Source organism: Phymastichus coffea, unplaced genomic scaffold, assembly GCF_024137745.1.
Source record: "Phymastichus coffea isolate CEN01 unplaced genomic scaffold, Cenicafe_Pcof_1.1 PCOF00040, whole genome shotgun sequence".
In the NCBI taxonomy this organism is placed as follows: domain Eukaryota; kingdom Metazoa; phylum Arthropoda; class Insecta; order Hymenoptera; family Eulophidae; genus Phymastichus; species Phymastichus coffea.
Window position 1 is genome coordinate 302,506 of NW_026706851.1, and position 27,232 is coordinate 329,737.

The 27,232-nt window shown below is 36.8% G+C and overlaps 4 protein-coding genes across 7 annotated transcripts; 2 read left to right on the forward strand and 2 right to left on the reverse strand.

Moving 5' to 3' along the window:
- Positions 1-189: 189 nt before the first annotated feature.
- Positions 190-4,915, reverse strand: LOC131664052 (GPI ethanolamine phosphate transferase 1-like). 2 transcript variants are annotated; one of them, XM_058934905.1, is made up of 9 exons: positions 4,877-4,915; positions 4,004-4,115; positions 3,706-3,926; positions 3,414-3,633; positions 3,025-3,310; positions 2,490-2,946; positions 2,087-2,423; positions 1,618-2,005; positions 190-1,539 (listed from the first exon to the last, which is right to left on the reverse strand). In XM_058934905.1, exons 3-9 carry the CDS (start codon positions 3,878-3,880, stop codon positions 1,114-1,116), a joined length of 2,289 nt encoding a protein of 762 aa, XP_058790888.1. In that variant the 5' UTR covers positions 3,881-3,926; positions 4,004-4,115; positions 4,877-4,915; the 3' UTR covers positions 190-1,113. The 2 variants fall into 2 exon arrangements, with proteins under 2 accessions (XP_058790888.1, XP_058790887.1); XM_058934904.1 differs by lacking the exon at positions 4,877-4,915 and having other exon boundaries at positions 4,004-4,637.
- A 733-nt stretch (positions 4,916-5,648) lies between these two features.
- LOC131664049 (splicing factor Cactin) lies at positions 5,649-15,731 on the forward strand. The gene is made up of 13 exons (XM_058934899.1): positions 5,649-5,820; positions 5,890-6,161; positions 6,231-7,063; positions 7,427-7,603; positions 7,696-7,907; positions 8,012-8,461; positions 11,529-11,636; positions 11,764-12,069; positions 12,494-12,845; positions 13,244-13,464; positions 13,743-13,859; positions 14,225-14,314; positions 15,317-15,731. Exons 2-13 carry the CDS (start codon positions 5,914-5,916, stop codon positions 15,509-15,511), a joined length of 3,309 nt encoding a protein of 1,102 aa, XP_058790882.1. The 5' UTR covers positions 5,649-5,820; positions 5,890-5,913; the 3' UTR covers positions 15,512-15,731.
- A 2,660-nt stretch (positions 15,732-18,391) lies between these two features.
- On the forward strand, positions 18,392-24,114 carry LOC131664130 (translation elongation factor 2). Its single transcript, XM_058935009.1, has 13 exons — positions 18,392-18,550; positions 19,230-19,444; positions 19,525-19,718; positions 19,808-20,016; positions 20,199-20,432; positions 20,747-20,860; positions 21,070-21,216; positions 21,421-21,661; positions 21,877-22,044; positions 22,222-22,511; positions 22,754-23,146; positions 23,361-23,618; positions 23,887-24,114. The coding sequence occupies exons 1-13, from the start codon at positions 18,548-18,550 to the stop codon at positions 23,953-23,955; spliced, it is 2,535 nt and encodes an 844-aa protein (XP_058790992.1). The 5' UTR covers positions 18,392-18,547; the 3' UTR covers positions 23,956-24,114.
- A 139-nt stretch (positions 24,115-24,253) lies between these two features.
- On the reverse strand, positions 24,254-27,230 carry LOC131664132 (protein PRRC1-like). 3 transcript variants are annotated; one of them, XM_058935014.1, is made up of 6 exons: positions 27,086-27,230; positions 26,886-27,018; positions 26,314-26,721; positions 25,632-25,734; positions 25,145-25,496; positions 24,254-25,037 (listed from the first exon to the last, which is right to left on the reverse strand). In XM_058935014.1, the coding sequence occupies exons 2-6, from the start codon at positions 26,980-26,982 to the stop codon at positions 24,924-24,926; spliced, it is 1,074 nt and encodes a 357-aa protein (XP_058790997.1). In that variant the 5' UTR covers positions 26,983-27,018; positions 27,086-27,230; the 3' UTR covers positions 24,254-24,923. The 3 variants fall into 3 exon arrangements, with proteins under 3 accessions (XP_058790997.1, XP_058790999.1, XP_058790998.1); XM_058935016.1 differs by having other exon boundaries at positions 27,120-27,221; XM_058935015.1 differs by having other exon boundaries at positions 26,886-27,229.
- Positions 27,231-27,232: the final 2 nt, after the last annotated feature.

The following is a 27,232-nucleotide window of genomic DNA, read 5'->3' on the forward strand; positions in this document are numbered from 1 at the left end:
CTATGCTTCAAATAAATTTTCTTATTCTTTGAATATAGTTTTTAATATCAATTTTATTATCTAATTTTATTACAACTAAAAGAAGACATTTTACAAAAATATTTGTGGATTTTGATCATTCAAATGATGTGATATATGTGATTAACTTGGGTGGTCAGTATTTCTTGTATATTTTCGTATTTCTAATACATTTCAGCAAAACAGTTATAAGAATAGTCTTCTACGAAAGCTCGAGTCAGTTTGGATCTGAACTCTAATCAGAGTCGAGCAAATTATGTTTTGGACTTTTTGAACTCCCACACCAGTTCAAGCTTTCCTTTTAAGCTATCAAGTTAACTTAAACTTTACAGCTTCATAGCTATTCGTAATAACCAACCTATAAACTTTCTTTACTCTTAATAAACCTCTAAGTCTTGAATTATTCAAGTGTTTAGATTGTTTACATTCTTCAACCATTATAAAATGTTAAGATTTTTCTGTATTGTAATAAAAATTGAGGTCAGAAACTTCAAAAGCTCTATAGTTAGAGCTTTCGCGACAGTTTGAAAAGTTTGTTTATTTAACACAAAAAAAGCTCACTAAATATTCTTTTAGATTCATCTTTAAAATGGTTTGTTTTAAATCTTTTTAGGATATTGTAATAAAATAGTCTGCTATTGTAAAATATATGCAGATATTATTATGCTACAGTATTTAAAAAGTAGACATCAAATTTTTCTATAAAATTCAAAAACATACTAATGAAAAATTGGACCCATATATGGGCCACACTGCTGTCAACATGCTAATAATGTTGAAATGACCACTGTGTTGTTTTTTCAGAAGCAACTAGCATCTCTAAATAAATATCCACAATATTTACTGTTAAGAAGTTTCAATTTTATTAGCTACAAATGTAATGTAATGAGTAATTTATAACAAAAACGGTAACAACACTTGGTGTGATATTTTATGAATATATCTCATATTTCATCTGTTCTAACTTTGATAAACAATATTTTTATAAAGCAAAATAAATTAAAAGCAATGAACTAATAACTAAAATGTCATTCTACGATAATGCACTATTTCGCTAAGTTGTATAAATTAATACAACGGGAAGACTCAAGAAATTTAAATTTTAAGTCGTTGACTTTTGATAGATTTATACCCTAAGAATTCTTGCAAACTAAAAGTTGTGAAGGGCTTACTCATGTAATAAACAAGCACGAGAAGACAAGGGAGCACAATAGCTATGACAAACCGACTAATACTGCTACCGATATCAAGCCAACTTCCCACTGAGACCACCCTGTACATGAGTGGTAGTGCCAGACAATCCCCCAACAGTAAAACCGCACAAAATATTGTTGAATCTTTCGCTAGCGTACGGATAATACATCCAACAAGTATTAATGGAATAACAGTCTTCAATAATATGAGCGTCGTCATTGTAAATGGCGAAAATACTGTTAAAAAGTGACGTGTCCAGGATGGGTCAAACGAACTAATACTTGCCATATTGCCAGTACCAAAGAAGCTTAATAACGTGTACAACATCTAAATATTTATTTAGGAATAATATTCATTACTTTTATTTCAAAACTATGCGAAGCACATTAAATATATAAAGGATACAAGAAAAGCCGCAGTGCTGACATCTCTTAATCTTAGAATTTGTGGCCCACCTTTTGACTTGAATGAGTACTCATATATTGGCCAATACTGTAAATGACTTGCAAAAATTAAAAAAAACAAAGGTTCATACGAAGCTGATAACAGAGCTAAAGGGCTCATCAAAGCTATAGTAACACCAAATATTCTTTGTTCCCAGTCTTTGGGATGCAGCCATATGACGAATGGTGTGCTAAACATTAAGAACCAAGAAAAGAAAGACCGACCATCAATAATATTCAAACATAAAAGCGACGTCAGAACAAGTCGTGAAATTTCAATAGCTTTAATGTATCTGTAAATACTTTTCTTGTTTATTATTGCTATTAAACTTATACCCAAAGCTAATAATCTGTAAAAAATAAACATAATGATTTATTAAAGTTTATAAAATTAGACAGAACTAATATACTTGGAAATTTATTATTCATACACTATGTATACTTTTGGTTCTGGTCCAACTACAGGTAATAATGGAAAAACTGCTAAAGTAGCTCCGGTAAAAATAAAGGTAGTTTTTGCATTTTTGGAAAAAATTTTTTTTTCCAATATAACAGCCAACAACACACTAATACTAAAAGCCCATCTATATGATAGACCAGCAAGCATTGTTGGAATCATTATTATAGTTCCTATGACTTCATACCATGGTTTATAAATCAAGCTAATAGGAGGCATAATATGTATTATGATACTTCTGCTAGCCAACCAAACAGATACAGCACCAATTATTCCATATCCTAGTAATCGCCACTCCTTGCAACCTGTAACTAAATTTTAGAAGATTTTTAGTAGATTACTATAAAATTTTATTTTCTACAGGAAAATGTTAATACCTGCATATTCAATAGTTAAAGGAATCATACAGACAACAAGAGATATATTTGCTAATGTTAACCATGTAATAGGTCCAAATGGAATATCTTTTCCTGGTATACCACCTATATGAGTATAAAGCAATATAATCCACCCAACCCACATAAGCATTAAGCAGAATAAAAATCTGTCTGTTTGATAACGTCTATAGTAAGTAATGACCTCTTTGGCTAATCTAGTTATGCTTTTACATTCTTTTAAAAATTGCTGATTATCACTTATTTCTAGTGAATTTTCAGCATTAGTAAGTTTCATTTTAAATTCTTCATCTTTAGAATACATATTAACTAAACTCTGACCTACTGTCAATTCCCTATTGGCTTTGACCTGTTCAGCAAGCTGTTGAGCATTTTTCAGAAAAGCTTGTGAGATAAAATTTTCATATTTCAGATCTAACAATTCATAAGGCAGTATGCCCTAAAATACAAAATAATTGATTAATAAGAGTTTAGTGAGAATAAATTATTTATTTGAAATACAACATAGAAAATTTACCTCATTATTCACAGGAATAGATATACCAATTAGAGTAGAAATGAGAGGCGTGACATCAGCTTGCTCAATATTATGGTATAAAGGACCTTTTTTTATACCTGCACCCCAGGCAACAAATGGTGTTTCTGTTTCATCAGTTGAACCACTACCATGAGAACCCCAATCAGTCATTCCATGATCAGCAGTAAAAATGTAAGCAGTTGTGCCATTTCCAAAGTAACGTTCAGTTTCTCGAACTACTTTTTTTATATTTCGATCTACTTCCATCATAACTTCTACATAGTCTCTAAAAAAATGATATTGCAGAATAATTTTTATTTAAAAAAACAAAATTTATGATATGAAAAATTAATTTAATTGTAAAGAAAAAAAGTCAAAAAATGAATTACTTTGATTGTGGTTTGGAAGCGTGTCCTATAGTATCACAGCCTAACAGATGAAAGTAAAGTACTATTTTATCATTAGTCTTATATATTGGTCCCTCTGTTTTTAACCACTGTGAATATTGTTCAAATACCCAATTATCTAATCGCTTTGCTGAATTGGTTTCCTTGACAAAGTTTTGCCAAGCAGCTGGGTAGCTTCCTGCGCGTATATTTGAATTACCACCTAATAATTTTTTTATTATAATTATTATGCAAGTATTTCATCAAATTATAGGAATTTACAGTTTGACTCGACCTTTTGTAAATAAAGAAATGATATCTGGACTACCCCATAGCCAAGATGATCTACTTTGATTAAATACAGTATCAAAATCAACAGGATTTTCCTTCCATCCTTTAAAGATAGCACTGGGATCTTCATATAATCCAGCTACAATAGCTATATTTCCAGGTCTAGATTCTGTTGGCATTCGAGTATGAGAAATACTTGAGACACCATCTTTTTCAATGATTGACCTGAAATAATAAAAATGATATTCTATAATTTTTGTAAATTGATATATCTGTATTATAATATATTTTAAGATACAAACCGCAGATAAGGAGGAGTATATTGTTTGAAAGTTCTATAGCGAAGTCCATCAGCAACAAAAATCAGAATTCGTTTTGCTGGAGCACCTGCAGGTGCTTTAATCACAGGTAATCCTGATATAATAAGGGAATGAAAGTTTGCATCCAAAACTCCCCATAGCAAAATAATATGTATAATAAACCCCCAAAGGATTATAAAAATATGAGAATCGTGTTCTTTTTTATTGTCTTTCATTATGATTAATAATTATTATCTCAGTCTTCTATCTTATGAAATTTAGGCTTCTGTTATCAGAATATTATGATATTTGAAAATACCCGCGTACATACGAAATAGACTATATTTACAAAATCTAATCAATTATTTTGATTGCAATATCGTTCAATAAATGAAAGATCAGAAATAAAAGTCTAAATGCATAATTTTTATTTTTCACGTTATCAAGACAAGTCGATAAATCAATTAGTCACAATCCGAAACATGAAAGCAGATATTAGAAAAGACCTAATCTCTGATGAAACTTTTTCTGATCGGTCAGACCATAGCACGAAAACAACTAATAATCACAAAACATGACACGTAATTAGCTTCGATTTCATATGTGCTATTTAAAAATAACAATTTTATAATTTGTATCTCTCGGAAAAATAAAAAAAATCCAAAAGAAAGAGCTCTCAGAATGTTCCGTCGTCGCAGTTTTACTATTGCGCGAAAGCGCCCTGTGTGTATGTGTGTGTGTGTTTTCAACGAGTATTATACAATAACGCCATTTATTATAAATCTATTTAAGAAATAAAAGATCATTTTCTATCTGGTCTGGTTATATTTTTAATAAAACATAACATAAAATTAAGAGGAAAAAAACGATATGAACAAATGTATAATTAGATATTATGACAATTTTTCAAACAATGTCCGGACAGTAATACACGGCACGTATGTAACATACACATGCACTGTATACACACACACTACACATCATCATGTATCTAACATATTACAATACAATTGCAATGATGTATGGCGTCTATTAGTATATATATCGCGGAGCTTAAAAGGAAAACCGCTGCTATTTAAAAATTTAATCAATGCCATTCTCAAGAACTTAATTGATTTGTATTGCAGAACACAAATTATCATTTTTCTAATTTTAGTTAGTACAAATTGAACTGAATCTATTTGCAGTGTTTCATTTCGAAAATGAACATTTTTGTGTCGAAGAATAGATTTTCCGAGATTTCATTCTATTGTTTTTTATTTCACTTTTTCATAGGATAAAAATTGTTAAATTGTTCTTTTTAAATGGTACAATTATATTCAAACTAATTATTTGTCATTTTTTAATTAAAATCAATTATTTTTGTGCCAGGGTCTAACCGATCTCTCCCACTCTCTCTTTAGTTAACAGTTCTATTTAGACAGGGGGCCTATTCTGAAAAAAAATTTTAGCACTACATGTGATAAATAAGTATATCTAGGTTGTGTATACATATAATGCGCGTATATGTACGCTTTGTAGATAATGTTGGACTCTGACTTGAACACAGATGTATCTCTTTACCTACTGAGTTATATGTGTATATATATGCAATACGCATAATATATTTATGTGTGTGCGCCTAGTGCTTACGCTATCTGTGAAGAAAGATATATTGTTCAATGAAATAATCTCTTTCATTATCTGTTATTATTTTTCTTCAATATTTTTGTAACAATTATAGTAAATTTTTAACACTAATTTGTCCGTGAATTGCACATGTATTATGAGGAGTTCACTGATTTGCCAAAGACAGTGACTTACTAAGTGATATGTTTGAAGTATTATTTTTATACAAATTGAGGTTATAATTTTTAATTAAAACACAAATTTATTATAATTTTTTTCAGGTGAAAAAGTAAAAACGACAAGATATGAGTAAAGTAAAAGAAAGGGAAAGAGATCGTGAGAGGGACTATGATAGAGAACGGGAAAAGGATAAGGAAAAGAATAGAGAAAGGAGTAAAAATAGAGGACGAGAAAGACATAGAGAAAAAAGTCGACATGGATATCATGATGAACCTGCTAGTAAAAAGTCAGAAAAAGACAACAATAACAAAAAATCAAAACATAGAGACCGTTTAGTGTCACCTTCATCAAAAAAACGTAAATCACGACGAAGGTAAATTTTCATTTCTTAATAAAATGATTTGTGTTTTGAAGGAATACTTAGGTTGTTTTTTGTTTGTAGGTTGTCATCAGCTTCCTCTACATCGTCGTCATCGTCGTCGTCATCGAGTTCTAGTGATGGATCAGTAAAATTACAAAAGAAACTGAAGAATCAAAGATTGAAAATGGTTGAAGAGAGGAGAAAACAAAAGGAGTTATTGAAAGCGAAAGAAACCCCAGAAGAAAAGAGATTAAGAAGATTGCAGAAGAAAGAAGCCAAGGAACGAAAAAGAAAAGAAAGAATGGGTTGGGACAATGACTATTTACATTATACAAATACTGATAATCCATTTGGTGATGCAAATTTGCTACAACCTTTTGTTTGGGGAAAAAAATTAGAAAAGGAAGGATTAACAGAAGTAAGTCGGGAACAACTAGAGTTGCGGAACAGATACAAGCAAGAAGAAAATAAAAGAGAATTAGAAAAAGTAAAAAAACGAAGACAAGAACGAGAGTTACTGAGACAACAAAGAGAGGAAGAGGCTGCTTTACAGCAAAGGGGAAAAGAAGCTGCACAATTAGAACTGTGGCATCGACAAGAAGATCAATTTCATTTAGAGCAAGCAAGATTACGATCTCGTATAAGAATTCAAGATGGAAGAGCAAAGCCTATTGATCTACTGGCAAAATACATTGGAGCCGAAGATGAAGTTGACGCAGTAGAAATGCATGAACCTTACACATATCTTCGAGGATTACATATAAAAGACTTAGAAGACTTAATAGAAGATATAAAAGTTTATAAAGAACTTGAGCGAGGTAAAAACCTAGATTATTGGAATGATATCACAATTATAGTTGAGGATGAGTTGCAAAAACTGAAAAAATTACAACAGCAATCAGAATATCAAATGGGTAAGATATTATGATTCAAGTTATTAGTAAAACAAATAATACATAAAAATTGGCTGGCAGTATAAGTTCAATTTGCCACATTCATCAAATTTATTAATTTAATAAAATAAAGAATTTGTAAATTGATTTTTAAATCATAAAAATTATAAAAGCTTCAAATTAGATTGCATATGATATACTTCTTGTTTTCAAATATTATTTTTTAGAAATTAAAAAAAAACTTTAATTCAAATCACTCTTTTTAAGAGTGAAAATTAAATTCAAGATATTTGTTTCTTTTCTGTTTACAATTCTGATATACTTTTTTTTTTTATAAGAATGATATAACTGATTCATTTAATGATCAAATATTTCAATTTTCAGCTTTGAATAGACGAGAAGGCATACATGAGTCGGTTGCGCAAGATGTAACAGCAATTTTCAAAGGCAAAACAGCAGCACAATTAGAAGCCTTACAAACAAGAATTGAAAATAAAATTAGTGGTAAAGCTGAAGGTGTTGATATTGGATACTGGGAAAGTTTACTATCTCAATTGAAAGGTAATTTTATAAATAATTAATATAATATAATAGTTAATAAAATAGTTTGAATATGTGTTAACATAGATTAATAAAAAATGTTATCATTAAAGCTCACATGGCCCGAGCACGACTAAGAGATCGCCATCAAGAAAATTTAAAGCAAAAATTAAATATTTTGATGGCCGAACAGGGAGTAGCAAGAAACGATAGCGAGCCTATGGAAGCACAAAGAACTGATTTAGAACCAAGTAGTATAGAAACGGATCAAGAACCGTCTACTAGCGAGGCACCTGCGAATGACGAAGAAACCCATTCAGAGTATGTTATGGAATAAATTATTTGACTTTGACTTTGTTTTTATATACTTTTCTTGAAATATTCTTATCTTACTTGAAATTATTAATAATTAATGCTGTGTTTAGGGAGGAAGAAATCGAAGAATCTGGCTCTTATTCACCGCCATATATTCAGCAATCAGACCTCGAACCTGGTACAATAGTAACTTTGGAGGAAGATGATGCTCAACGTTTAGAATTTGCGAGAAATCAAGTTCTTAGAACTGGCAACAAAGTACAAAGTGTTCTGACTGCAGAAGAACATGCTATGCGTAGAGAAGTTAGTAAGAATATGGGATCCGACGAAGCTGAGTTTAGTGTTGAGTCGTCTTTAGAGGCGCAGGTATATCTATGGTCAGATAAATATCGACCAAGAAAACCTCGTTATTTCAATAGAGTACATACAGGTTTCGAGTGGAATAAATATAATCAAACTCACTACGACATGGATAATCCGCCGCCTAAAATTGTTCAAGGCTACAAGTTTAATATTTTTTATCCAGATCTGATCGATAAAAACGTCACGCCGGAGTATTTTTTGGTAAGAAAAAATATAATTACACATTTGAAAAATGTTTTTAAATTTAACGTTGGAAATGCCTACACTTGTGTTGTAATGTATTATTGTGTATTTTAATTTTCTTTCAAATGCTTTCCATTTTAATTTATGAGTTCTATATAATTTTCATAGAAATTTGACTATACTATTTTTCTTTTACAGACTCCATGTGGAGATAACAAAGACTTTGCAATACTTAGATTCAAAGCTGGACCTCCATATGAAGATATAGCTTTTAAAATTGTAAATAGAGAGTGGGAATATTCGTACAAACGTGGTTTCCGATGTCAATTCCATAATAATATTTTTCAATTATGGTTCCACTTTAAGAGATATCGATATCGTCGATAATTTGTTCATATACTATTTGAATATGTATTATATTTAATAGTACGATGTTTGTTTAAACGAGAGTGATTCAGATATGAAGAAAAATGAGCTTGTAAAAAGTATCGAAATATTAATCGTAATGAAATCATGATTCATATTGAATAAAAGAATTTTTCAAAGAAATTATTTTTAATTAAAAATCCTAATAATTCTATTTAAAACGCGTTGAAGATTATTGAATAAAATATGAAGATATATCTCGCTTTATTATTTTTTTTTATATTAAAGGGGAAGGGAAAAGTGCAACAAGGGGATCTGATATTATTGAAATAATATACTAAACGAGATCCAACGATTATAAATTACATCGTTGAGAAAAAAAAATTGGAAAATAAAAAGAAGAAAGTGAAAAATAAATCATGAAGCGGGTTTTAAAACTGTAACGTTTACCATAAAAGATATTTGCTAAGGATTTGTACGGTTCTATGATTCATCCAGGAGAACCTTAAAGAAAAACGGGTCGTGCGAAACGCTTTTGTACGCGAAGATGCGTAGGCGCATAAAATGCTCATCGAGCTCCCGAATCTTCGAGTACTTGAATACGAAAAAGGAAAGATAACGTGATCGCCGCAGCCCAGTGAGCAGTGAGTCAATGATGATTAATTGATTCTATGGGAACGATAAACATCTCTGTAATTACATATAGGACTTGTCGCAGACGAGCAAACAAAGTTGTATAATAAATAAGTGAGCATTGAAATAGTTTGTAGCGATCCATTTGGTTGACATCCGACAAGCGTAGTAAAGGTGAAAAAACGTCTCTGTTGTCTGCCGGCTTGATTTGCCGGGTATCGCAGAGAGCGGCAAAAGTAAATCAGTTATCGCGCGTCGGGTCTGGAGAGTGATGTTAGTGGTGCTCGCGATCGGTAAGGCAAAGGGGTTAATTGCGTTCGATATAAAAGAAAAGAGGGAGAGAAATCGCCGAGGAAAACGGTCGGCGCGGTTGGGATCGCAGTGGGGGTTGGTTCGCAGATGTAGGCTTCGATGAGATCGGAAGCGGAGCCGCGCGCGAGCCCGCGCAGCTGTTGTATACAAGTACAAACAAGCGACATAGCGATGTACGCTGGGGCAGGTGGGAGGCGGTAAAGCGCGCGGTTGGATCGATGCCTCGCGGTCGTTCCCTAGCGGCAATGGCAAGGTGATGCCGCCTCGGCGAGAGTCTCTGACTCAGTCGACCGGCGCCACGCTAGTCGATCGTATCGAACTTGGAACGCGCGCGCGCGCCTCGCCCTAATTTTCGCTTGGCCTTTCAACACTCGTGTTTTCTTCGATAAGTGTGCAGTGCATCGGCTTCTCGTTATTTATTGCCTGCTTGTGAGCGAAAACCGGTGGCCACTAGGTGCTAATTTCAACGCATCATTCGTCGATTGAGCAAACGACTCGCTGTTCATCGGTAATACCGCAACGCAATGCCAGGTAAAGCGACTGGTTGGCGCTTTTCCGCGAAGCACGCTAGATCGAGCACAAAGACAACGGGCTGCCCTAGAAGCTCGCGCGCGCTCCAGTGCATGTAATCCTAACTTGACGCGTTAATAAACTTGGTCGAGCTGGCCTCTCGTAAAAGAAAAAGCAGATTGACAGATTGGCTTCCGCAGTCTGGCTTTTGATTTACACGTCGACACCGATTCAGTGGCGGCGTCAGATAATACTTGCCGCTGATCAAGACGCGTATACGTGCTATTCTTCGGAATGCTTCGCTCTTCGTCTGCAAATAAATGAGCAAGCAGTGTCGCCGCAAATTATCGTCTATCCTTTTCGAATTTTTTTCCCGCTCGATGACCGCGCAACTTTTTTTTTACGAGCGCGATCTGGATCGATAGAGGGCTCGAGAGGCGGTTTCATTGCAAATAAGTGACGCCGAGTGGCAATAAAAGCAAGAAAGAAAGCCAAGCGAGAATGTAGGCTGTGCGCATCGAATAAAAATCAAGCTGGAGAAGTAGCGATTCGCGCGCGCGTGTGTGCGCGCGTTTGAAAGCTAACCTCGGCAACGAAAGCAGCGCGAGCTAAAGTTGGCGATTAATTTTCAGGTCAGCTCAAAATTGACTAGTGTATCGGGCCGAGTAGGCAAGCTGCATCGCGGACGACGGATATCGGCATGTGAGGCAGCCGCCGCGCTGCAAGAGCCCACGCCAATCGGCCTATCAGGCGGAACAATGATCAAGTGGTCACGAGGATCGGCCGAGCTGCCCTCTGACAAGACCTTCCTGGTGATTCGCCAAGACTTGCAGAGTAGCCCAGGTAGCCGCGCCTGTCGCGCTTTTTGTCTGCGCACAATCTGTGCCGCTGCCGCTCGACCACCGGCAGGTCGCGAACGCTGAAACAGCCCTTCCTTCGCGACAACCTACGTCTCTCACGCTCTCACGCATGGGTAACCCCCATTCGCACACAAGTCAGTCACCCTATAGCGTAGCTTCCAGCCGTACTCGCGGCACATTGTCCATTCGAGTAAACGGCCACTTATAGCTCTCCACGAGTCGGGCGACGAAGCTAGAACGAGCTCGAGCTATACTCTGTTCTGTCCGCAGACTCGGAGAAGGAGGCGAGCGCTGGCAGTAGCTGCTGCGACACCTGGCCGAAGATGCGCAAAAGGCGCGCGAGGAAGAGTCGACCGCCGAGCACGAGCGAGCACGAGAGCTGTAGTCCCGAGGAGGAGGAGGAGGAGGAGGAGGAGGAGGAGGAAGCGAGGCCTGGGACGGCCAGTCTCGAGGCACCGCTCGTCCTCGACCCTCGGCTCATCGACAAGCTCGATATGTCGCTCCTCAGTAAAGTAAGCCTGCCCATTGCCTTTCGGCAACCGTTGAAGCAGCTGCCTTCGACGGCTCTCCTCCCGCGTCGAGGCTTGTCGCAGACGGAGCTTGCAACTCGCATGATCGGACGTAAACAAATGTCACCAGGAGTCGCTGACCGATTCGCTCACGCGCATAAGCCTGAGCTTAGCCAGGAATCCGCTGCTGGACAACTCTACGCTCAGAAGTCTCGAGAATTGCACCAAGGGCAACAGCAACAACAACAACAACAACCGCAACATCAACAATAACAACAACAACGGAGTGCAGCTGGTGAGGCCGAGAGCGCAATTGGCGGGCGCCGTCAATCGCAAGTCCAGCTCGGACTCGTCGGCGACCAACTCCGAATCGGACTGTAGGACGGCGAGCAGCACCGCCAGAAAGCTCGACGACGACAATAACAACGGAAACAGGGTGAATTATGTTCCACTTGTCGCTAGCTTGTCACCCGGCGCGCAATAGTTGGTGCGCTTTGCACGCGATATTATTGAGCCGATGACGATGTCGATGCGAGCGTCGATGTTCCTGTGACATATAGACACCGGCTGACTAATTGCCGTAGGCCATTGTTTCGCGCGGAACGCTTTACTTACCTTATATATCGGGACACTGATTGAATTTGATGACGCCATCGGTGATGCTTGTCGGCCTGTTTATTCAATTCCGTTTCGGTTAGCGAATAATTCATTGATGTAATTTATTATAAGTTTACAGTGATTTGAAATGTAAAGAGGCCGTTAGACGTTTTTCTCGATATGTCGAATAATTTTTGCAACGGCTGCAACTTGGAGAAGGGCTCCTTGTTGCAAACGCTACAACGAGAAATGATTGGGCGTAGGAAAGGCAGAGGAGCAGCGGCAGCCCCCTGACGCAGTTATCGCCAGTGCGATGTCGAAGCTCGCGCAACACGGTCAGCTCGAGCGACGTGGCGTTGTTCACCGCCGGCCACGCGTCCACGTCGAGGGCCAGGAGGTCGGCGCTGCCGACGGAACCGTGCCGGGCGTGCGGTCGGGCCGCTCAGCCCGAGCGCTTTCACAGTCACCCGAAGAGTCCGCCCGACTCGCCGGGCGGCCGATCCCCCGGCTCGAGCATCAGAGCGCCCAGCCGGGTGGAAGTACTCGAGCGACAGCTGGCCGCTACCGTTCTCGATCGGCAGCCAGCCTCGCCTTCGTCCGATCAGCAGCCCAGCGGTGAGTCGCCGATCTCGCTCCATATCCGAACGTCGCCGCAGCGCCTTGCATTCGTCCGCGATATGCAGCTCGAGTTCCATTGCTAATGCGAGTGCATTTCAATACATTGCGCGGCGCTGGAGATTATCAGCGGAGAGTGGTTTCGCCAGGCTCGTCCCGACTGCCGACGTCGTTTGTTCGTTCGTGTCGCGCGCGTCGCGTGCGTCTGACCGTATCGGCTTGTTTCCACTGACTCGTCCGCTGCGCCTCTTCCGTTTCGCTGTCGACTGGTTATTGGCTATTGGCCTTCGCTTTCGCACGTCACGTCGAGCGATGTTTCGCTGGCACTTCCAGCCGCACGACTGCGCGCACGCACGAGCAAACAGAATAAAATCAGCCTTGGCATTATGTCCCTACAGCGACGTCGACGTCCGGAGATGAGAAAACATCGAGCGAGCAAGAGGCAGGTTTGGCGAGACAAGAGAGGAAAGTGAACTCGGTCGCGAATCCGAATAAGCCGAACGAGGACAAATCAGCCACGTCGACGGGTAAACGACGACCTCGGACTGTCACTTGTTACATCTGCGGACGAGAGTTCGGCACCGCCAGCTTTCCCATTCACGAGCCCAAGTGCTTGCAGGTACTTCTTACTCCATCTAATTCTATCCCCATCGGTCGCACGCCCGCTACTTTATTTCTGCCGTACTTACACTGGCTATACGAGTTATGCGTCGAGCACAGTCGTCTCGTTGCATATTCAATGAGACTATCGATTTCGATATGCCCATCTCAACATTCTGCATGATACTTGTCTTTATTCAAACGAACGATTCCTTTCTCGACGGAAATTCGTTCTGTTCTTGATTTCATGCCTTAATCGTGACTGATTCCGTTTCATTTTACTGCGTACGAGCGCAGAAATGGCATCGGGAAAATAAAGCGTTACCGAGCTCGCAGCGTCGCAACGTCCCGCAACGACCAAACGTTCCCATTGATCACGAGGATTGGAACACTACAGCTTGGGAATACAGCCAGGTAACAGCGCATTAAGCCTGACGACTCTTCGCTTCGTCCTCGGACGATACGCTGAAAACACTCGACCGCTTTTCAATTTTTATTGTCCAAAACACGCTCCGCATGCTCCAATGTTGTACATATACCACGTTTAATTGCCATTTATTTTACTTGTTTGCTTTCGGGCATGACACGCGAACGAAAAGCCGGCCGAATCTTTTTCCTTTTTCGAATGTTACTCGTTTATATGGATGTTGCACGGCAAGTAAGCTACGAAGATTATTTGTAAAGCGAAATATGCTACTGCACCATATAAAAACGTCTGATTTAAGTCGTTTAATCAAGTGATTAAGAAAAAAAAATTCTATATCATTTAAATGTTCAAGGCGCTCCTGATTCCGTGCTCAAAGTGCAAAAGAACTTTTCTGCCCGATCGATTAGCTATTCACGAAAGAAATTGCCGAGTCCCAACTAAGGTATTTTACTAGTGACTATAAATAACAAACCACAGTCGCATTTAGCACACAAACTTCTTTCCGCACACTTTAAAAAAGATTGCGACATTTCGCAGCTATAATATTTCATTTGTGTGTGTGTTTTTTACAGCCGTTTGCTTATTCATTCAAACTTATTTTGAGTGCATATAAATGCACTGATATTCGTAGACACCATGTGTTTCATTGAAATCGTATATTATTTTCACGTACTTTCATTCTGAATTTACGTTATTAATTTTAATTGATACTTAATTTTTTTCAACGTGTAATCTTCATCACTTTCTTACAATAAGATCAATCAACAATAGCTGAAAATTTGAACGCCGATGTATGTATATAAACTTGTACAGAGTAACTTGAAGTATTTTTGTATGACATTTGTAACATTTTGATACAACTTACGACATGTACGATTCATACACAAACAATTTTCTAATGTTTATTTTGTCAAAGAATTATTGAAAAAAAGACTAGGCTATTTCTAGACTTGAGATAGTACAATTTTTAATACGCCGTGCGTAAAGTACGACTTTGCCGTACACTCGTCGAAAAACGTGCTCACAAATTCGCGCTTTCCATACGTTGTATTGAAAAATATCCGTGGTTCGGGTATAAACCTCACACGAGGCAAGAATCTACTTTCCCAAACTAGTTAGGTGATGTACTATTTGATGTCGTTGTTAAACAGCTTGTATCACGGAGACTTTTTCTAAATGTATGTACCGAGAATCACTTCGACAATCGCATTATCTTGTAAAATCAAAATCGAGAAAATAATAAAAAGGATTTTCGAGTGAAATATTTCTTTAAATAGAAAACAACCTGTTTTATTTGATAATTTTTTTCTCGAAATGATGTGCAGTTTGGTTACGATAATACAAGGCGGGCATAATTCAGGAAAAAGAGGTGTGTTACAGGGCATCGTATTGAAAATAAGAAAGTGAGTGAAAGTGAAAAAAACTAAGGCATTAATTGTTCAAGGGTGGCATAAACAACAGTAACTACAACAGAGCGCAGGCTCTGAGTAGGAGCGAGCTGCAGAGAATGGACATATCGAACTTGCTACGAAGAAGTAACGAGGCCGCGGACGATCCGAGCTCAGCCGGGCAGATGTCGGCGCGAAAAAAGCCAAGTCGCATCGCGGTGAGAGCGGAGCCAGCACGGAAAATCGTCTGATGTCGCATTATACGCTGGATCGCTCGCACGCTGCATCAGGCAAATTATCAATTAAGATCGCCCTCTTTAGATAGCCATAGCCTTCGTCTCTAGCTTATTTCTTCAACGGTCCTCGTCAACTCGATTTTACCGATACAAATGGACGCAGCCGAACCCGATATCTGTAAATATTGTCGTTTTTATATGACTTTGCAATTACATTAATAAATTCGCATCTTGTACCAAATTCTCACTTCTCTCATTCGCAAAACACACGTTATACGGAAGCTCGGCTGAACATTCAATCCAATAAAAAGGACAAGTCCAATTAATATTTTTCATAGGTGCGCTCGTGACTCACATTTCTAATCACAAGTCAACATCTGAGCCACACACGACACTAGGCTATATCTTATATTTATGACAATAGAGCAGAATCGATCATAGGCAAACTCGGCGTGCATACTAACTAAATGTCCTTGCTCGCATCGAGGTAAGTAACTCATGACTGCGATCTATATTGTTTGGGCATCGGATCTCTTAGATTCTTAATTCTTTTTCAAGTATCCGATGGCAAAAATAATTACAGATTAGGATTTATATTTACAAAACATTTTTCTCCCTGATCGCAGTACCATTGTAATATTTGCCGATAAAATTATGAATTTCTATCGCCAACAACAGTAAAATAATCCGCCTATTTTTTAATCTGCAGTTTAGGAAATGCGCGCGGAAATGGAATCTTTGCGATCACGCGCGTGAAAAATATAAAGCTCGAGCGCGCTTCGGAAAAGCTGAGACGAGGAGCAAGGAAGAAAAATAAATCAATGTCGAGGTGAGCAACAGCGGCGCACCCCTTGATTTTTATTCCAGGCGAGCGCGATAATCAAAGTTCAGTCGCTTCGAAAGAGAAAGCAAGTGTAAAGAGGGTCGTCGACCCGCGTCGACGCCGCGCGCCAGCCAAGGCAACACCTTAATTATTTACGTACGCGCGGTCGCATGCAGACTGCGCGCGTCGAGGTGAGCAATTGACATGCAGGCGCAAGGAGAGATATATATATAAGGTCCGCAGACCTGGATTAGCCGCTCACAGAATCATTCCGATCACACGCTTGCGCGCTAACTCGGCCGGGCGTTATACCGCCTCATTGATTCTTTCTGCGAATTGCACGCCTAGACTCCAAAGCTTTAATCGCAAACACGCTGAACTTTACCAATCGTCTATTTGTATATGCACCCAATTCGGAAGAATGCAACACTCAGCGTTTCCTATACAATATTTTCATTTATCAACGCTGCAGCTCGTCGCATCTACATTTTAAACAAAGTTCTCATCCATGAATGTGTTGATCAAACTTGTAGTACTAAACTGTTTGGAAAAGATGCAATACTGATCAAAAACCTTTCCTACTTTATTATAAAACGATTGACGAGGCATTAACACTAGTACATATATTGTAACAGTGCATTGACGAATTTGATGGATTGTTTGTATCACACTCATTAGTATGGATCATTAATCGAGTTATTGTGTATGTCTCCATCTTCTTACATCTCAGTTTTACTTCAATCTACATCGACCATTTTGGTAATAATTGTAATTAAAATACATGCTAGGGTGAAGAAGGTGCACTATTCCATTTACTTGGATCAACGCAAACTACAAATAATCATAATAAAATTGGTATTTCGTCAACTGCTCACGCTATATTTGGTATAGTACGAACAAACCGAACCTGTTTTTCATCTAAAATCGCTATCTATTCAAATTCGTACATGTCGACGCTTAGCTGGAATGCGAAGCTCGTGAGCTTTCGTGCCACGAGACTCCGAAGTGTGCGAATCTTTTTATGGGGTTGAATTTATGAGTCAGGTGATGAGAATGGCAGGCACAGCATTTGAACGAGCGACAGAAAAAAGTAAGCTTGCACGCAAACAGCTTGGCTTTTGATAATCTGTGTTTTCTTTCAATTTCTCCATAATTAAAATCCTGAGACTTTTGCCAACGTATAAATTTGAAAGAAAAAAAAAAACAAATATTTACTATGTTGGTAGTGACATATTGACTTTCCTTGTTGTAATGATAATGTCGTAGTATTGATTATAGAATTATAAATGATCCGATGTCACTGTTTTAGACGTGATTATTTTGAGCACTAATTTACAGTAAAAAATAAGAAAGTATAGCGGTCAAAACTATAAATATTGCTCCAAAAGTAATTGTCGATGTATAAAAGATGAAGATCTTAAGAATACGTTCTTTTGAAAAAGATCTTTGTCGTACATGCAACCGGTAGCGAGGGTCAAAGCGCTACTCTGAAAAGGGACTTGAATAATTTATTTTATCGCTGTGTATTCTTGAGGGTGGGAATACACGACGAAAATTCGTTAAAATTAATGATTAAGTGTCCAAATACTTAGAGCTATTATTTTCAAAATTTTTTTTATAAAACTTCCAAATAACATGTCATGGCATATAACATTATTCAACGTGAAATATATAATACAAAAATAGTTATTCGAGCTTATTTTATAGGTAAATAGATCGATTTCACACGAAGAATTTCGTGGTTATTACAAAATTTTCAGTAATTTGCGATTACATACAGCATAAACGTTACTGAATGTTGCAAGTTGCAAGTTTGAAAATAATTCAAGTCAGAGAACTCAGAGAGGTCAAGAGGTGTCACTACGTCTTACGTAAAACATCGTCGACTGGCGCCCTCAGTCGTCTTGGAATCGCAAGTTCGTAAGCCTTCTCAATCGAGTACGGCGTATTATGGAGATTATTTAAGAATAGTAGTTTCTACTCTATACGCGATCACCGCGATGTGATGCGCGCGCACTGCTAGCATCGGCTGAGTCAACGTCTCTCTTGGCTTTTCTCTGTCTTTCGTTGCTCCGCGCGCCACGAGTGACGTTCAGCAGCAGTAACCAGCAGCTCCCTCCGTCCCCGTAACTGTACGCAGGACTCACATCGTTCTTTCCCAGGGAGTCCGCCATTGTTGGCGCACGTATATTTTCAAGCAGACCTGCCGTAATCCAACAACATCCAAGATGGTACGTAGTTACACCCCCAAATAGTTCCGAACAACGCTTCCTTGAGCTCTGCTTTTACTCTAGTGCGCAATATTTGCTCTACCGAAGCTCTGGCACCCGCTGGAAATTCGGAAAATCTAACTGATTGCTTGAGATTGCGCAACTCTATCTCTCGTGGCCCCCGTGCTCACACCTCGTTTTCGGCTTGACTGTCTTTTCGTCTAGAGCAATGGCTCTTGCACCTTCTGTCCTTCGATTTTCGTCCATTTTCTCGACCGTTCTCACTGAATCCGAGATACTATCTGACGATCTCGCTAAGCCATTCTACAATACTTCCTATGCATACTCTATCGAAGGTGCACATGTTAAAACCGTTATCCACAATTATCTTGCATCGCTTGCGTTAACACACATCTCTTGAGAATGTCAAATGAAAATTGCAAGCAACTTGTCTGCCCGCGAACCACGTGGACAACGCTCGCCAAAGCGACGCAGCACCAGTTGAGGTTAAAAGCTGTTGTCCTGTCGTTTGTTTAATAATGCGTCAAGTGCAATTATTCCGGTAAAAATGAATCAACCTGAAGGTACTTTCGTTATAGTTACTACTTTCCTTCTTGTTGTCACGGCTTGACGGCTTGATCATTCTTGCCTTTCTCAATGGCCCATTTTACTAATTTTTTCTTGGCATCATTGATTTCAGGTGAACTTCACGGTAGACGAGATTCGTGGCATGATGGACAAAAAGAAGAACATCAGGAACATGTCCGTCATTGCCCATGTGGATCATGGAAAATCAACATTGACTGACTCCCTTGTGTCCAAAGCTGGTATTATTGCCGGTGCTAAGGCAGGAGAAACCCGTTTCACTGACACCCGCAAAGATGAACAGGAGAGATGTATCACCATCAAATCCACGTATGTTACTTCAATGCTAGTCCACCTAATCTATGTTGCTTAGTGTGACATACATAACAGATATAATTATCGTTTCATAGGGCCATCTCTATGTTCTTTGAGCTTGAACCCAAGGATTTAGTTTTCATTACCAACCCTGACCAACGTGATAAGGAGGAGAAAGGTTTTTTGATAAATCTTATCGATTCACCTGGGCACGTTGATTTCTCCAGTGAAGTCACAGCTGCTCTCCGTGTTACTGATGGAGCTCTTGTTGTTGTTGACTGTGTTTCTGGTAAGTAAGGCTTTCTATATTAGTGAGATGTTTTCTTTAAAGTTTGTTAATTATTTTTACTCTATTTTTATAAATATTCTCTTCTCAAGGTGTGTGTGTACAAACTGAAACTGTGTTACGTCAAGCTATTGCTGAACGTATCAAGCCTGTTCTTTTTATGAACAAGATGGACCGTGCTCTTTTGGAACTTCAACTGGACAGTGAAGATCTTTATCAGACTTTCCAGCGTATTGTTGAAAATGTTAACGTTATCATTGCTACATATTCTGATGATGATGGACCTATGGGTGAAGTTCGTGTAAGTAGCTTAATTTTCTAACATTTCTTTAGATACATTCTTTTAAATGATGATTGTTCTATCACAGACCTGTTCTGAAAATATTTGACAGACATAAAGAACGGCCAACTGAGTGTATTGATTTTAGTCATTATTACACAAGTAAAGTAGATCAAAATATTTATCTATTTATTTATTTACAGGTTGACCCAAGCAAAGGTTCAGTTGGTTTTGGATCTGGTCTTCATGGGTGGGCTTTTACCCTGAAACAATTCTCTGAGATGTATGCAGAGAAATTTGGTGTAGACACTGTTAAGATGATGAACAGACTTTGGGGAGAATCTTTCTTCAACCCCAAAACTAAGAAATGGAGCAAGCAGAAGGAAGTTGACAACAAGCGTTCGTTTTGTATGTACGTCTTGGACCCTATCTACAAGGTAAAAATATTTTTATATTTTTACAATCCTTCTAGCACATAAGCGTCTCTCTGTAGTACAGAAAACGTTGTCTTCTTTTGAAGTCAACTGATTCATGTACCTTGACAGTGCAGACAGTGCACTCATAGAAGGAGATTAAATATTGCGAGACTTAACTGTCACGTGAGCGGTGATTACGTCTAAACGCTATCATTGAGCCTCTATCCTTATGCTTGATAATGATATGCTACGACATTTCGCCACAGCTTTATAACATTAAATAAATATTGTCTCCAAAACTAAAAGTTTAATAAACGTGAATTTTTCGTATTTAGGTCTTTGACTGCATCATGAACTACAAGAAAGATGAATGTGAAGGTTTGCTTAAAAAATTAGGCATTGTACTCAAACCTGAAGATAAAGATAAGGATGGAAAAGCACTCCTTAAGGTAATTATGAACACTAATTAATTTTTTCCTCTAGTTTATTAGTGAAATTCTTTTATTCATGTAATACTTATTCTAAGTAATAGTTTTTATAACTCTTCTGAACAATTATGAGAAAGATAAAGAACTTAATTTGATAATTTTTTTAACTTACATGTTTATTAAAAAAATGTTTTGTTCTTGTGGATTTTTAACTTTAATATTTTATTTAGGTTGTCATGCGTACTTGGTTGCCAGCTGGTGAAGCTTTACTTCAGATGATTGCCATTCACTTACCATCTCCAGTAACAGCTCAGAAGTACAGAATGGAAATGTTATACGAAGGACCTCAAGATGACGAAGCTGCCGTTGGAATTAAGGTAATAACAATCCTACAATCTACTACTATAAAAAATATAATTTAAAATAATTTATTTAAGTATGATGATTGTTCTATCACAGACCTGTTCTGAAAATATTTGACAGACATAAAGAACGGCCAACTGATTTTCAGTAGTTTAAAAATATTTAATTCAAAATCAATTTATGCTGCAAATTCTAAAGAAACATTTTTGTTATTTCAGAATTGTGATCCCAATGGTCCTCTTATGATGTACGTTTCCAAAATGGTACCAACATCTGATAAGGGTCGTTTCTATGCCTTTGGACGTGTCTTCTCTGGAAAGGTATCTACTGGTATGAAGGCTCGTATCATGGGACCCAACTTCCAACCAGGCAAGAAGGAAGATCTGTATGAAAAAGCCATCCAACGTACTATCCTCATGATGGGTCGTTACGTTGAAGCCATAGAAGACGTTCCATCTGGTAAGTTCGATTGGTTACATACGACTTTTGGTACTACAAATGCAACTTTTTTCTATACTTTACATGGTGATAATTCATAGATCTGTACAGAAAATACTTGTTTGAGAAAAAAATAATTTGACATTAACATTTACGATAATTATTTGATTTTATTATGTCTTTTTTTTTTTAATATTCCTTGAAAACGAACACATTTGATCTTTTTTTTTTTTCAGGCAATATTTGCGGTCTTGTCGGTGTCGATCAATTCTTGGTCAAGACTGGAACAATCACCACTTACAAGGAAGCTCACAACATGAAAGTTATGAAATTTTCTGTATCACCTGTCGTACGTGTCGCTGTTGAGCCCAAGAACCCAGCTGATCTGCCAAAGCTTGTAGAAGGTATAGTTAAAAACTATAACGTTAATCATTTTCTTTTTTTTTTTATTATGATGAAAAACATTTTGAGCACTGGGTTATGAACTACCGTGATTATCGTTGACACCTGAATAATTTAAATAATGAAATCAATTATTCCATTTTCAAACTAGGTTATTAATAATCAAATTGAATTTTTAGGTTTGAAACGTTTGGCTAAATCAGATCCTATGGTTCAATGTATCATTGAAGAATCTGGCGAACACATTATTGCTGGCGCTGGAGAGTTACATCTTGAGATTTGCTTGAAAGATCTCGAGGAAGACCACGCTTGTATTCCTATTAAGAAGTCGGACCCAGTTGTATCGTACAGAGAAACAGTTTCAGAAGAGTCTGACCAGATGTGCTTATCCAAGTCACCCAACAAGCACAACCGTCTGTTCATGAAAGCCCAGCCTATGCCCGACGGTCTTGCTGAAGATATTGACAGTGTACGATTGTTCTAAAAGATTTTTCAACTAAAAATACATTTCTATTCTGTTGATGGTTCAAACATTTTCTAAATTATAAACTTACATTATGATGAACGTTCTAAAATATTTCTGACACCTCTTCTGAATAACTTTGATAGAGGCTATGAACAGAATCTGATATAATTACTTCTAAAGAGTAATGTTTATGATAAATATAATTATATTTCATGAGCTTAACCGAATGAACTTGTATATTTTAGGGTGATGTAAATCCACGAGATGACTTCAAGGTGCGTGCTCGTTATTTGAGCGAGAAGTACGATTACGATGTCACAGAGGCCAGGAAAATCTGGTGTTTCGGTCCTGATGGAACTGGACCCAACATCCTTGTCGACTGCACAAAGGGAGTTCAATACCTCAATGAAATCAAGGATTCCGTGGTTGCCGGATTCCAGTGGGCCTCAAAAGAGGGTGTTCTCTCTGAAGAGAATCTGCGAGGCGTTCGTTTCAACATCTACGACGTTACGTTACACGCTGACGCTATTCACAGAGGCGGTGGACAAATCATCCCCACGACGAGACGTTGTCTTTATGCTTGCTTACTCACTGCCTCACCAAGACTTATGGAGCCTGTATATCTCTGCGAAATTCAAGTAAGTAGTAAATACTTTGTACACTAATGTTTCCAAGGACATTAATGTTAGTTTGTTCTATAAATATTATTAAACATCGTAATACAATGGTTTATACACATCAAGTTCCCGTAATTATCTTTGACAATCTGATGGATTTGTTTTTAATTTATTTTTCACATGCTAATTCAATTTAGAATCAGCTTCTATCAGTCTCGATCATTTTTATATATAGTGTCCCGAAGTCGCTGTGGGTGGTATCTATGGTGTGCTCAATCGTAGACGTGGTCACGTATTTGAGGAACAACAAGTGGCTGGTACACCTATGTTCGTCGTAAAGGCATACCTTCCTGTCAACGAATCGTTCGGATTCACTGCTGATTTGCGTTCTAACACTGGAGGACAAGCTTTCCCACAGTGCGTCTTCGATCACTGGCAAATCTTACCAGGTGACCCACTGGATGCTGGCACCCGACCATACCAAGTTGTACAGGTAATTAAATCAATCAACTAAATGATGATTATAAGCTTTCATGTCATTCCACGATCATAACTAATAACTGTGGATTGCTATACCCTTGTTGTTTTTAAATTCGTGGAAAAGTAAATTTGTTTTTGAAGTTTTGGTGTTCCAGACAACTCTGGTTTATCTGAATAAAGAAACATACATTATACTTTTCAATTTAATAAATACACTAAGTGGTTTAAGTTTGTAGGTTATTTTGATTTATCATCATTGATTAATTTAAATTTTTTTACAGGACACGCGCAAGAGGAAGGGGCTGAAGGAAGGTCTGCCAGACTTGGCTTCATACCTCGACAAACTGTAACCCTCACGGATGGATACATTATATTTAAATAATTATTTAAATATTGTAATTCAATTAATATCGCTGGAGCAGTATACGTCTCTTCCATCGGCCGTTATATGAACTTTGTTCCTCCGCGCAACATCGTGGAAAATAAAAATTATAAATACAAAACAGAAATATGGACAACTACTATAAATTGTAATTAAAAAGCAGGAATGAAGAAACGGAAAAACTCTTACTTTAGCACGGGGAATACTATTTTATACATTTATTTAATTAAAAAGAATCGCAATAAAAGCTGCCAGTGGCTTTTGTTTTAGAAAAAAAGTTCAATATGTTGTGCTTAAAAACATTTTGTAATTTTATCTTTTTACTTTTTACTGTTTGTCCTGTTAAGTTGTCCCATTAAGCTCGCCCATTTGACTGAATAAAATAAACAATTCTATTATTTGTAATAAGAAAATATTATTGATTGAACAAAATTAGCTAAGTTACTCAAATACTTGAAAATTAATTTGCTTCAGTGATATATTAACATATTTATTATTTTTTACAATTTGACATTCAATTTTACGATTGAATTACATGTCCTAATTGAATTTATAAAACACTTTTACAATTGAAATCCTACAAATTTTTAAAAATGAATACATAATACAGAGTTTTCGTTTTACCATATTTGCACTGTTAGTCGAGGCAGATAAGTAAATGAAAATTTTTATATAACTTATTAATTTATTACATTTTAACGTACGTAAATCTTATTTACATATTAGTCATTAATATTATCCATATTTTTATTTCATTGGAAATTCTACTTTGAATGTTTACGTAACATAAATATAAATTGTGATGATATTTCCAATTACTTTTAAAATAACAATAGATCTTTAGGTTAGAATATTTATAAAAATGTTAATTTTTAGTAGAAGTATAAATATTTTTAAAAAAGTATAACTTATATATGTGTAAAAATAAGGATTTTCCTAAACTGGATTTATGGTATTTTTGTATATTCCTGCAAGAGACTGAGCAGCTAAGAATATAATATCTTTTCTTGATACTCCAGTCAAGGCACTGTGCCATTCAGTACGAGGCACCTGAAAATAAATGTTTTAAAGATTTTTAGGTAGCAGAGGATACAAATTTTATTTTAGTTTATATGTAGCTAATGCAAAGCAGGGAAAATAAATAATTCTAAGGATACCTGTAAATTAGCACCCATTAAACTACCAATAGTAACAGCAAGTCCATCTTTGGAATAATTTTTTGGAGTTGATTCCTGTGCTATTTCAACTATTTGGCTTGGGACAGGTGTCATTTGAGTGAAGGTTTGTAAATTGATGTTTTGTTTAATATCTTCCAAAATAATTACTCCCAAATCATACCACTTGCCTTGACCAACTTCTAACAAGAAATTTTCTACTGCTATGATTGGAATGTCAGTTGGAATAGAAGGAATTTTTCGCACAGCAGCTATTCTTTCTTGTGCAGCTTTTACTCCTGCAGCAAAACCAACAGGTTGAGCTGCTTCACTCGATGTTTCAACTTTTGTACCACTGTAAATAATTATATATACATATATTACTCTACAATAATAAATAAATTCACCTTAGAAAGGAAACCTAATTTTTAAAACTTGTAAATATTTATAAATAAATTATTTATGAATATTTTTCAATAGAAATACTCACTTTACTGTTGCGTTCCCAAAAATATTTTGAAAAGCTTCTCGTACAGGAGCAATCTTGGCATCCTTATCAGAAGCAATTATAATTTCAATATCACCACCAGAATCTGAAATATATAATTCTAAAAATGCACGAATGTAGGTCTGAGCATTAACTAACATTGTTTTCATTGGTTATCTTATGTTTCCATGATCTATACTAAGTTTAACAACATGGTTGTTTAATGTTTGAATTAATTTTACTTTTCATGTTTGATATTTATTTTTCACCTTTCTACAGGTTTTGAGAAATCAAAAAAAAATTTTACATTGTATTTAGACTTCTTAAGCTTCTTTGCCTTTGACACCAACAATTCTAACACTGACACTCGGGCATTGCCAAACTTTGATTTAAAACTGGATAATGGCCATATTTTAAAAATAGAACAGCATATATGAGTCAGTTTACAAAGCTAAAATTAAATTCTTGGCACAGTTATGTATTAACCTTTTGCCATGTATTAACATTAAAAAATATTTTTTAAGTTGAAATTAAATAGACTAAACTTTTTTATTATAAATTATAGCTACATTCAAATATATTACAAAAAATTCATTATATTTTTGTTATTAATAGATATTATTGGAATTGAAAAGAGAATAATAAATTTGTTTTGAAGAACTATAGATATTAATAAGTTACTTACATATAAATTCTCGCATCTGAGGATCTAACGTTGTTATCATGGAATTAACACTACTTTTAGCTTTTTCTGCAACTTTACTCAAAACATTACTATTTGCAACTGTGTCTTTAACCCATGTGAATAAACTTCCTGCAAAAGCCCCAGTATCCATTGTAGGACTATCTGGTGCAATTAATACTTGTGGACCTTGTGATATATTATCTGTAAAAGTAGATGCAGTTGGTTGTGTAGTTGTAATACCTTCCGATAGTTGCAAAGGAGATTTAATACTTTCATTTTTTAACAATTCTTGTGATTGATTTATTAGAGAGTTAGTAGTAGCCACTGAGCTGGTAACAAAACTTGGTAGTGCACTTGGTGGTGCTATATTTACTAAACCTCCAGTTGCATGTGATGTGACAGCTGTTCCTATTATCCCAACAACAAAAGCAACATGATTGATAAAAGCAAAATATTTTTCCTAATGATAAAGACATGTAAAATTTGTATGTAGCTAATGGATTTGATCAATTAAATAAACATTGATGTCCCACTAATTTGAACGACTAATTTGGTATTATCAGTTTGCTAACCCGATTTAGATATTTCCGTCATAGCAATGCTTAGAATCTCTTCTGATTTTTTTTCTACAAATTCAAATCCCGATTCGCCATTTGATTCATCAGTCATGTTGATGACCTTCCAAAAACTTTTAGTGAAGAAATTCTAAAAAAAAAAATTTTGTCTATTAAACTGGAATTGAGCTTGGTCGTCGTATTTTGTATTATGTCACTTGTATCGACGTATATCGAGTGAACTGCAACTACGTTGTCGAAGTAGGCTAGATAGGTGATACAGTTGTTAATAAATTTAGTACAACTTTTTTAAGTTGAAAGATACTATAGTTCTTATTTATTTTTACTTTCTTTATCTGATCCTA

Coding starts and splice junctions, on each gene's coding strand:
- LOC131664052 (XM_058934904.1), bottom strand. CDS start 4,236: ATGAAAGACAATAAAAAAGAACACGATTCTCATATTTTTATAATCCTT. Junction 3,634..3,705: donor CATTTCTTTATTTACAAAAG/GTCGAGTCAAAC, acceptor AAAAATTATTAG/GTGGTAATTCAAATATACGC. Junction 2,006..2,086: donor GAACCAAAAGTATACATAGT/GTATGAATAATA, acceptor TATTTTTTACAG/ATTATTAGCTTTGGGTATAA.
- LOC131664049 (XM_058934899.1), top strand. CDS start 5,914: ATGAGTAAAGTAAAAGAAAGGGAAAGAGATCGTGAGAGGGACTATGAT. Junction 12,070..12,493: donor ACAATAACAACGGAAACAGG/GTGAATTATGTT, acceptor GATTGGGCGTAG/GAAAGGCAGAGGAGCAGCGG. Junction 14,315..15,316: donor ATTGCCGAGTCCCAACTAAG/GTATTTTACTAG, acceptor TAATTGTTCAAG/GGTGGCATAAACAACAGTAA.
- LOC131664130 (XM_058935009.1), top strand. Junction 20,861..21,069: donor ATGGAAAAGCACTCCTTAAG/GTAATTATGAAC, acceptor TATTTTATTTAG/GTTGTCATGCGTACTTGGTT. Junction 23,619..23,886: donor GACCATACCAAGTTGTACAG/GTAATTAAATCA, acceptor ATTTTTTTACAG/GACACGCGCAAGAGGAAGGG.
- LOC131664132 (XM_058935014.1), bottom strand. CDS start 26,982: ATGACTGATGAATCAAATGGCGAATCGGGATTTGAATTTGTAGAAAAA. Junction 25,735..26,313: donor TCAGATGCGAGAATTTATAT/GTAAGTAACTTA, acceptor TATATATTTCAG/ATTCTGGTGGTGATATTGAA. Junction 25,497..25,631: donor TTTGGGAACGCAACAGTAAA/GTGAGTATTTCT, acceptor AATTATTTACAG/TGGTACAAAAGTTGAAACAT.